The following is an 11,472-nucleotide window of genomic DNA, read 5'->3' as shown; positions in this document are numbered from 1 at the left end:
TCCAAACCCAAACCCAAACCCAAACCCAAACCCAAACCCAAACCCAAACCCAAACCCAAACCCAAACCCAAACCCAAACCCAAACCCAAACCCAAACCCAAACCCAAAACCCAAACCCAAACCCAAACCCAAACCCAAACCCAAACCCAAACCCAAACCCAAACCCAAACCCAAACCCAAACCCAAACCCAAACCCAAACCCAAACCCAAACCCAAACCCAAACCCAAACCCAAACCCAAACCCAAACCCAAACCCAAACCCAAACCCAAACCCAAACCCAAACCCAAACCCAAACCCAAACCCAAACCCAAACCCAAACCCAAACCCAAACCCAAACCCAAACCCAAACCCAAACCCAAACCCAAACCCAAACCCAAACCCAAACCCAAACCCAAACCCAAACCCAAACCCAAACCCAAACCCAAACCCAAACCCAAACCCAAACCCAAACCCAAACCCAAACCCAAACCCAAACCCAAACCCAAACCCAAACCCAAACCCAAACCCAAACCCAAACCCAAACCCAAACCCAAACCCAAACCCAAACCCAAACCCAAACCCAAACCCAAACCCAAACCCAAACCCAAACCCAAACCCAAACCCAAACCCAAACCCAAACCCAAACCCAAACCCAAACCCAAACCCAAACCCAAACCCAAACCCAAACCCAAACCCAAACCCAAACCCAAACCCAAACCCAAACCCAAACCCAAACCCAAACCCAAACCCAAACCCAAACCCAAACCCAAACCCAAACCCAAACCCAAACCCAAACCCAAACCCAAACCCAAACCCAAACCCAAACCCAAACCCAAACCCAAACCCAAACCCAAACCCAAACCCAAACCCAAACCCAAACCCAAACCCAAACCCAAACCCAAACCCAAACCCAAACCCAAACCCAAACCCAAACCCAAACCCAAACCCAAACCCAAACCCAAACCCAAACCCAAACCCAAACCCAAACCCAAACCCAAACCCAAACCCAAACCCAAACCCAAACCCAAACCCAAACCCAAACCCAAACCCAAACCCAAACCCAAACCCAAACCCAAACCCAAACCCAAACCCAAACCCAAACCCAAACCCAAACCCAAACCCAAACCCAAACCCAAACCCAAACCCAAACCCAAACCCAAACCCAAACCCAAACCCAAACCCAAACCCAAACCCAAACCCAAACCCAAACCCAAACCCAAACCCAAACCCAAACCCAAACCCAAACCCAAACCCAAACCCAAACCCAAACCCAAACCCAAACCCAAACCCAAACCCAAACCCAAACCCAAACCCAAACCCAAACCCAAACCCAAACCCAAACCCAAACCCAAACCCAAACCCAAACCCAAACCCAAACCCAAACCCAAACCCAAACCCAAACCCAAACCCAAACCCAAACCCAAACCCAAACCCAAACCCAAACCCAAACCCAAACCCAAACCCAAACCCAAACCCAAACCCAAACCCAAACCCAAACCCAAACCCAAACCCAAACCCAAACCCAAACCCAAACCCAAACCCAAACCCAAACCCAAACCCAAACCCAAACCCAAACCCAAACCCAAACCCTTCATATTACAACCAATAGGTGCTGCATGAAAATCACTGGTCCAAAGATAAAGCTTATTATTGAGAGATGACTTTTTCCACTTCTCATCAGCTATCTCAGAATAAGGGTCGCAAATTCCTGGTGCTTTTTCATTGAGTAACTTAGCCAAATTTCGGTTCTTGTAACAAATTTTGATACACAACGGATGGAGAGCAGAATGATCAGCCAACTTAAAGAAATTGAGATATCTACTCGTGGAACACAGTAAATAAACAAGATATTCGTGATTTTCAAGTATATCCATCACTCTCTGCTTTAAATATCCTGATTCATTATTCATGATCATTCTAATGTAATCATAAATATATTTGTGTTCTTCCATATCTGTTTCAACAAGAGGAAACTTGTTTTCAGTTATTTCTTGGTATAAAAGTGAAAACAACTTTCTCTCTGGTGGCCATTCTTGAAATTTTCTCTGAATCAAGACGGTATTTTGAAAGTCCCGAACCGGGTATGCAGTGTGTATATAAAGCAAAAAAGCTGAAATTGCAATCACCGCTCCAAGACCACATAGCAAAAGTTTCTTGAAGAATGGCCATGAAGGTTTTTTGAGCACGTTCATATTGATGATGAATAGCTTTCGGAAAAATATTGAGGAGAAGGAAAAGGCTTGGTTTTTAAGGCTTATTCTTCAGTGATTCAGAGAATTGCTCCATTCGATGTTGTGCTTTGTTTTTTTTTGGTTTGTTTGGGCGCGAATGTGTAATGAGTTCGCCAAGGTTTTTCTCTCTCAAGCAGCTGCCACATGAGAGAGAAGCATAACTATACATGCAACAATTCACATGGATGAGTCACCCTTGTTGAGATGAACATTTTGATATCTAATAATCACCACTTGACCTAGTCATACCTCATAACCTTTTTTGCAATAATATTTGACACAAAACACTCAAAAATGTCATCCAAACATATCAAAATAGTCATAGTGATACACTCTAACATTTGATCATCACAATATTATCAATATTCTTCATCAATAAATATTTTTCATTTCCAAAAAAATTCAAGTATCTCCGACAAGCATGATGATACCCTTAGAATGATCAAAATGACATCAAACTTGATACACTCACATAACATACCTTGTTCTATCACTAGAATTAATTTCAAATCTTAATTCAATACTTAATCTTGATTCTAATAAAAATCATTCATTTTAATAAAACTACGTGATTCAATAATGGGAATGATTCAATGAATGCATTCAGTGGCAATGTTGTTGAAATGATAATTGATACAATCTGATCAAGTTTCATGAGAATTAGCCAAGTGAAAATTCCGACATGACTTGATAGACTGTCTATCAAGTCAACATCATTTGACCATGATGATGAACTTATCCTCCGCAGACAGTCACCAAACTTTGTACACATGTTGAACAATGATGATATTGTGTACTACTTGTAGTGACGATTTCTGAAGGTTCCAGGTATATCTCCTTCATACTCGGAATTTTCATAAAAGTTTTTCTCTCAAATGACTCCCATTGAATGAAATGATCAAAGCAGTCTATAAAAACAACAATATTGTTGTTGCTAGCGTCCATACAATCACCTCCTATCGTTTAATGATTATATTGATCAAATGAATATCATGCCAACAACAATTTTGGTCAAATTTATTCCATGATCACACTACATCAAAGAGAAGACATTCAAAATTTACCAATACACTACTATTGGTTGTTGATCATATAGATCAATTACTCGAAATTCCGAATTTTAAATAATGATGGAGAATAGAATTAGAATAAATCATCGCTGATTATTATGTGTATTTACAGAGACTAATCGACTAGCCATTTTTTCAAAACATGATTTGTGGCTTTCTTCTTCTACTCCAGTCCAACAAGATTCACCTTACTTTTCTTTTCTTTTTTTGCTTTTTCGATCATTTTCTCTTGAGTGGGTGTCAACTTTTTTCCTGCGGGGTTCTTTTAGTTGAATTCGTTTCTAATGATGTGGAAATCCCTTCATCTTCTTGTCCTTGGTTTTTCGCCACAACAGGAGTTGGTCTTTGGGTTGAATATTTTCCTTGATCATCAGTTTTGATTTGAGTATTATTCAAAATTTCATTTCGAAGCTTAAAGTAGGGATGATCTGGTTCGGTACTTCTCATGATGTTTTCCATTCGAGCTGCCAGTGCTTCCCGTTCTTGTCGTGAAAATAAAGCTCCACTCTCCAAGATCCCACTCGCTCGAATAATTGCTGCTTTCAAATCTTGAATTCCAATCATCTTTTCAGAACTCGTTGGTAAAATATATGGAAAACAGGATCGAAATGTATTTCCAGATTTCATTTCGTTGTATAAGAAATTCATCATTTCATTCAAATGTTCTGGAGAAACCTTGTCACATTTCGTTAAAACAATTTGATACGAAATTCCAGCCTCTTCCAACATGTCCATAAATTCACAATCTTGTTCGTAAACTCCATATCGAGCATCTAGTAAAATGAAAACTCTCTTCAACACAGTATTTCGAATACAATATTCCCGAAAAACAACATTCCACTCTCGAATTTTTTCGGCATTTCCCTCTGCAAATCCATAACCAGGTAAATCAACCACATACAATAAATTATTAATATTGAAATAATTGACTCGTTTTGTGTGACCAGGTGTCGCTGAAACCCGAGCCAATCTATCCGAGTCCACTAGGGCATTTAACAAACTAGATTTTCCTACATTACTTCTTCCAGCAAAAGCAATTTGGGGCATTTCTGGGTTGTCTTTGGGAAATTCTTCAACCGAACCACATGAAAATTCCATGCATGATTGCTCTTTCCGGAATATGAATTCAATATCTGAAAATGTTACAGGTATTTCTCCTTCCAATTTTCGAGCGGCTACATCAACACTGTCCAAAATGATCGGAGGAGTCATTTCGAAAGGAGGAACTGGAACCGGAACACCTCCGAACGTAAAGATATATTTCTTTTGGAGTGTGATTGGATCAAAGGATGTAATGATATTTTGTACGTGTTGCTGATCCTGTTCTTCGTCTAGAACAATATCCTCTTCTTCGCGTGCTTCATCATGTTGGTGATAATGAATCATCGAGCAGATATTTGAGGTATGGTTATGGTTGTTGTGATCGAAAGTTGAAGTATTTAATATTTGTTTATGGAAGAAGGTTGTTGCAAAATGGTGATAATTTTTGCATAATAATAATGATAATACTGATGAATTTTTCAAAGTTGGGTTAGTGTTGATATTCCGATGAAAGCAACAAGCTTTGGGGATGAATGTTCTCGCCGAAAGCATTTTTTTTTAATAATCACTTTCCATGCGTTTATTTGTTCGAAAATTCAAACGTTATTCATGGCTGTGCTTGCAATTAGTACAGTTAAAGGTGGTTCATGTCATCAAAGTTAGTGTAATTATTGTTGTAAATTTCAATTATTGTTTCTGTCATCAAAGTTTAGTGTTAATTTCAAATATTGATAGTGTAAACTTGTTGTAAATGTGCCAATTTTGAAATCCATACTGATGGCTCCTGTCAGGATGGTAAAACAGGAATGGGAATCAACATTTACAACCTTTCAGCCCTCAACACACCACATTCTTACTCTCTTAGAATTCATAATGAATATTCCAACCAGCTGAAATAGCTTCAATTTTAACAGCAATTAGACTTCTTCCAAAGAATGCAAAAGCACAAGTCTCTACCGACAGTCAAGTCGCCATCCATGTTCTCAAAAAGAATTATAATGGGATGTTCCACCTCCTGTACAGAGAATTTAAGAAGATCATAAGGAAAAGAAACCTGCAAATCACCTTTAAAAAGACGTAAAAGGACATCTTGACTTTGAAATCAAGGCGGACAATTTAGCAACTTTCACATCAAACAATATTTGGTCAGCAACGCTTGTTAACCCACTCTGGAATTATCATTTTCAACCAAAGACAGCTGACCAAGAATCAACATATTCAAAGGATGAAAATCAAAATGCAAAACATTCCAAACCAGCATCATTCACTTGAATATTTAATCATGCAACATCAATGGTGATTCTGAAAAAGAACATCTCGCCCAATTACAAATATGCAGTGTGGAGAAATATGACAGACTCTCACATCCGACACTTCACACCTTTTCGTTGGCAAATGTCACAAAATCTTGACAAGAATGCAGATTGACGACACTTTTGTGTTGTCAATTAGAATCCCAGCTGGATTCGGTGTACATGTACTTCAATAAATTTTTTTGGTTTATATTCAATTTATTGTACAATACACAATTTTTCATTCATATCTCATTAACATGATTAGAGTGATCATTTTCGGATGGTAATTACAACATCTCTTATCAATTACTTCTTCTTTTCAAGTTTGGTAAAATTAGGGAACAAATTCAATTTCTTGAAATAATCAATTTGTTCTAGAATGAGTTCTTCTGTCATCTTTGGATACTCATAATGAAAACCAGTTTCCTTCTCAATGAGTGATCCATCAACTGAGAGTGAATTATTATACAACAATTCCTTATCAATGTGAGGGGAGAGTGGTGTGAATTTAATACCACTTTGCTTGGTCATTTCACTCCATGGCAACATGTGATTTTCGTTTGCAGTATCTGCAGCAGCTTTCATGTTCAATTTTGCAGCTTGTGATAATAAAGTGCCGAAAAAACCAGTCTCAATACCAAAAATCTTCTCCAAAATTTCATTCATCTTTTTCTGATCAGTTTGATTCTTGTCACATAAATTAAATGTTAGAGGGCCCGAAGTTTTGGTATTAGTATAAAGATGCCAAATTGCACGAGCAACATCTCTCACATGAACAGTATTAATACACAAGTCACCGCTCCACAATAATTTCATCTTCTCATTTGTTGAAGTATAAGTACAAGCACAAGTAATACGTGGAGTCAATCCATTCAAATCAGCAGGACCATAAATGATGGCAGGACGTAAAATGATCAACTTTTTAGAAAACTCAGGTGATAACTTTTTCAATTCATCTTCAGCTTGTGCTTTAAATTTTGCCAATAATGTCCAAGGAGCAATCTTGTCAGTCTCTTTACTTGCTTTGCTTCCAGAGTCATAGACTTGAGCTGTGCTCACTTCAATATATTTCTCAATAGATGAAATATAATTGAGAGCTTCTTTCGCACAATTCACAGAAATGTCATAGACCATTTGTTTGTAGGTGGGCTCTTCTTGACCATATCTTGTTTCTGCAGCCAAGTTCACCACAAAGTTGAATGGACCTGTACTGTCTTCAAAAGCCTTCTTAATGTGTTGAGGATTGGACAGGTTAGCTTGTTTATATTCAACAAGAGGATTGTTCTCATAAATGTTGAGAAACTCGTCGGACATGTAGGCTATATTTCAGGAATAATGATGATGATGAAATGGCCATTTCAGTAACAATGATATATCATTAGGATGGTGTTTTAAATGTAATTGTATTTGTGTGAGAGGGCATGATTGAGAGTAATAATAATTATTCAAACATTATTAGTACATTGTCGTCATCATAATCAAAATGGTTGATACCGAATCGTTATGATGATGAAATTCATATTTGATTGATTTATGGTTGGAATCGGTGTGTTTCAATATGAATAGAAGATGGCCACATTCCAATCCCATCCATTCAATATTTAGCATCGATAAATAGAAAAGGACATCATCATCAAGTTCGACATCATTTGTTTTTACCAACGAGAATGAGACCATCTTTCAGAACTTACCAGTTTTTGACAATTGCTTATCGGCAACTCTAATCTTGCTAATCAAATTGTTATCAATCAAATACTTTACTAAATGTCTGGCAACAAAGCCTGTTCCGCCCAAAATCAAAACTCTTGGTTTGGTTTCTGATGACATTGCGAATGCGTGCAGTTGGTGCTTTTGTGTGAATTTTTTTTTGAAAAAGTTTGTTTATTCTTGTTCGCACTCAAAACCTGTGAACTCGGCCTAAAACGTTCACAAACAATGAGAAGTCAAACCCTAATTTAACCAACATATCAATGTGTAGTAAAATTCACAATTCTTCGATTGAGTCATTGAAGAGAAGCTTGTTGGAATTGAGTACTGAACGAACAGCTCGATATGAATGAAGAAACTGTTCGAGCGACAATAATTGATCACCAGGGAAGAGAGCAAAAACTAGCTCCGTAATGTGACGAGATTCTTCCAGCTTTTGTTTTTTGGGTTCACTGATACTGAGCCACATTTGGAAGGCCGAATAGAAGATGGGAAATTCTTGCTCTCCATATGAAACATCAAGAGCATTACAGTTTTTCTTTCCAACCTCAACAGATTTACCTCGGAGGTAACAAAAGAAGACTATTAAAAATGCATGAAATAAATTGATATTATGAGTTCGAAGAGAAATAAGTTGAGATGAAAAATCAATAACATTTGAATGAAATGAATAACAATTACTTACAGAAAGCAAAAGTAAGGTCCATATCACTCGTATAGTCTTCTCTCACCGAAGAGACCACTCTCTTCATTAATTCCATCATGTGAATGAACTCATACACGCTCACAACAGAATCAGCTTCAAAATTACTGAGATAATATACAACTTGAGAAAAATTATTGATGAATTGTGTGTGAGTTTTAAGATAATCATTGCTTCCTCCTAGATTCATTGATTTTGTGGAGCTATTGATAATTCTTAGACACTCATCCCATGAAACTAAAATTAGCTGCTTGAATTTGTTATGATCCACTGTTAATGTTGATTGATTGGACGCATAGTCCCATTGTTCCATTCTGTGTTGGCCCATGAGTGAATTTAAAAAACATGGGTGATATATCCATATATAATAACAACAACATGATTAAAAACATTGAAGCAACATTAATATCCAATGACTTACATTTTCTTTCCAATGGATTCAGAAAAAATTGGAGTATTATGTTCTAAGAAATTACTAATGTCAGAGTCGTGTTGATAATTGAATACACAAAGATTCAAATCCTTTTCGGGACAACCTAACTTTTTCGCAAGTGTTCTCTTTGCTACAAGCATGACTTGCTCAATTCTTCGATCAAACAATTCTTCAATTTGTCCACTGTCTAGTCTTCCAAAAAGTTGAGGAATGAAAATGCTTCCAATGATTACAAAGTTGCTATTGAAGTTGATTGCATGTTAAAAGTAGAGTGGATGCAAATTATTTTATGTAAAGCCACGAACCTTATTAAATCATAATCTCCAGAATTACTGAATGAAAATGATAGAAAGATGATGATGGAGACCAGAATGACCAACATGTAGTTGCTCAAATTTCCTGACATGATTTGAATTCGACCAGTAAGTAAATTATTGATCAATTTCATGTCAGTATTTAGTAAGGGTGTATAGAGATTGTCACCTCGTTTCAAAATAACTCTTAATTTAGATTCATCTTTTTCTTGACTTGATAGGAAAATCGCTCTCACAAGCATGGATATTTCTTTCTTGAAGAGAATGTAAAAATATCTTGGGCGATCATTTTCCTCAACGAATTTGGTTTTGAGTTGCTCTTCGTTCTTGACTTCTTCATGTTCAACTTTTAAAGTTACAGTGTTTTGTAATTTTTCGAGTGCAACATTGTCACTGCTGGTGTATTGTTTTTTCTTTTTACGAAAAGCAATATCTTTGATTTCTTCTAAGTTTTCATGCAAACATAACGTGTCAACATAAGAATAATCAAATGGTGAATTTTCAATTAGGTTAGTATATGCACTAATAATGTTGCTGTATGTTGAGATTTGGTTGGATTGAGACGAATAGCGTTTAGACGTTGTTAAATGCGGAAAAACAAATGAATCAAGTCGCTCAATTACTTTCTTACGAGCCAACTTAGTAGGTTGAAGCAAATCGTTGATCATACTCTTCACTGAAGAGATCATAATGCCCAGTATGCCGATGAGTGAGAGTTTGTTATTGTTCACAACTGTTGAAAATTTCATTGCATGGAAAGTGTTTCGAATAGGAAGGAATTTTTGTAACAACAAAATTATTCATAAATTGTTAGTTGTTGATATTTCTCAATATTTACCAACCATACTAACCAAAAGATAAAATTAATGACCAAATGATTCGAAATACAGTCTCTGCCATCATGAAAACTTGTACACAAAAAGGAAGGGTCAAGAGTAATTCCTTACTATATGAGAGAGCAATTGAGGACACGAGGTGACTATAATTTCCATGTTGAAAATGTTTGGTCCATTTGTTGATTGGAACAATGATATTTTGAGAGCCCCAAAGAATGATCACTAGTGACACCATAATCATCACTCCTGCCTTGGTCACAAATGTCCAAAATGGTAAAATTGCAATAATAATATCCATCAGAATGAGTGTGACTGCTTTAAAAATAATGTCACTAATTGTTAAAATTGTGGCATCAGGTAAGTAACTCAAGTTCCAAAATAGTAATTTGTGTTTGCTTGATGTTGTAATGAAAAGAGTAAATACTGCAATAAATGTAAATAAAAACGAAATTCCCCATATTATAAGGTTAATCACATCAAAATTTTCTTGAGAAAAATAATTAGAAAAATGTGAATTGTTTGTCAAGAAATTGGAAAACCAAATAATGTTTGGTACAAAAACTTGTACAGAAGAAAATGCCCCAATGCAAAGTAAAATAAAAGCATCCATAAATATTTGATAACGTAATAATCTGGTTGATGTGAGCTTTTTGTATTTTCTCACATGATCTTGATCAACCTTATTTTTCAAGATTTTGGAAAAGAATTTGTATAGTTTATCAATCTGTAAGTAATAGTGAATAGGTTTTTCATGAGGAGTGAGATTTCATTAATACATACTTGGTTGGATAAATGTTTGAATAATGGAAACATTGGTCTAGATCAACAATAATTGTTAAAATCAAAGATGAATGTGACATCATAATAAAACAATTCTTACCTTAAAGCTACAGAAAGATCAGATGTAGAAGCGTTATCCCAATCAGTATCGTTACCAAAATAGAAGTATGAGAATGGATGTCGTTTTGAATCGAGAATTCTATACTTAAATCTACTTTGCATCCAAAGAAATGCAATTGCGATGATAGTAATCACTGACAGAGAGGCAGCAAAATCTTCAATAAATCCGTTAGAGACATCTGAAGTGACGGCTTCACCTGAGTCGTCAACAGAAATGCATCTAAATCCTTCACTTGTTTTCGAAAAATAATTATTCACGCCAACACCATTAAGGGAGGATTTAAAAAAGCACATTTTGTATCCTTTTAGAAAAGAATTATCAGACATGTAAACTTCTTTGAGCAATTGAAAACAAAAAGAGGTTACTTTCAAGTATAACGTCGACAAAGGAAGAGTTGTGTTTTGAACAATTGAAGCAAACACGGAAAAATCAACGGAGCTGGCATTGATTTGAGCAATATTATTTCCAATAATTCCGCCTGATATTGTTCAAAAAGTGAAATGAATTGAAATCAAAAAAATTATTGGAATAATAATAATTGAATTGAAGGTTGATCAATGAAAGTACTGTTACAATGAAAAAGAAACAAACCTGAATAAAACAAAGTTTTAGGTGAGATGGACAAGTACTTTTCATGTTGTGTCAGAACTAGCATGATTTCCGTCTCTTTAAATGCCAACAATGTTAAAGGAGCGTTTTGAATTTGTCCTCTTGATGAAGAAATAAGAAGTGACAAAACTCTTGCTGTTTCCGTTATGTTTGAAGTGGTATCCACATTCTGTACAAAAACCAGCAAGAGTAATATTGAAAAAGCGAAAATAATACAAATGGGTCTTCGGGAATATTTTCTGTATTGATACATCCTCGTTTTTATATTTATCAATATTTTTTTGTAGTGAGTCGATGGCGGGCAGTCTCTGTGATCCAACAAATCACATCCCTCCTTGGTTGGATGTACAAA

The 11,472-nt window shown here is 36.0% G+C and overlaps 4 protein-coding genes across 4 annotated transcripts; all 4 read right to left on the bottom strand.

Annotated features, from left to right (window-relative positions):
* Positions 1-2,172, bottom strand: FDP41_010705 (uncharacterized protein; the record flags this gene model as incomplete). Its single annotated transcript, XM_044701033.1, has 1 exon — positions 1-2,172. A coding segment is annotated over one exon (2,172 nt), but the record flags the coding sequence as incomplete, so codon positions are not given.
* Positions 2,173-3,521: 1,349 nt separating this feature from the next.
* FDP41_010704 (uncharacterized protein) lies at positions 3,522-4,667 on the bottom strand (the record flags this gene model as incomplete). The annotated part of the gene is made up of 1 exon (XM_044701032.1): positions 3,522-4,667. The coding sequence occupies one exon, from the start codon at positions 4,665-4,667 to the stop codon at positions 3,522-3,524; it is 1,146 nt and encodes a 381-aa protein (XP_044568352.1).
* A 1,256-nt stretch (positions 4,668-5,923) lies between these two features.
* Positions 5,924-7,444, bottom strand: FDP41_010703 (uncharacterized protein; the record flags this gene model as incomplete). The annotated part of the gene is made up of 2 exons (XM_044701031.1): positions 5,924-6,936; positions 7,309-7,444. The coding sequence occupies 2 exons, from the start codon at positions 7,442-7,444 to the stop codon at positions 5,924-5,926; spliced, it is 1,149 nt and encodes a 382-aa protein (XP_044568351.1).
* A 157-nt stretch (positions 7,445-7,601) lies between these two features.
* Positions 7,602-11,373, bottom strand: FDP41_010702 (uncharacterized protein; the record flags this gene model as incomplete). Its single annotated transcript, XM_044701030.1, has 8 exons — positions 7,602-7,906; positions 8,010-8,341; positions 8,449-8,700; positions 8,766-9,507; positions 9,626-10,334; positions 10,391-10,427; positions 10,491-10,989; positions 11,103-11,373. 8 exons carry the CDS (start codon positions 11,371-11,373, stop codon positions 7,602-7,604), a joined length of 3,147 nt encoding a protein of 1,048 aa, XP_044568350.1.
* Between the last annotated feature and the right edge of the window lie 99 nt (positions 11,374-11,472).

The sequence above is a fragment of the Naegleria fowleri genome, assembly GCF_008403515.1.
Source record: "Naegleria fowleri strain ATCC 30894 chromosome Unknown tig6, whole genome shotgun sequence".
Classification (NCBI taxonomy): domain Eukaryota; phylum Heterolobosea; class Eutetramitea; order Acrasida; family Naegleriidae; genus Naegleria; species Naegleria fowleri.
The sequence above is the reverse complement of the archived record's forward strand: the minus strand, read 5'-3'. Positions and strand labels throughout refer to the sequence as shown.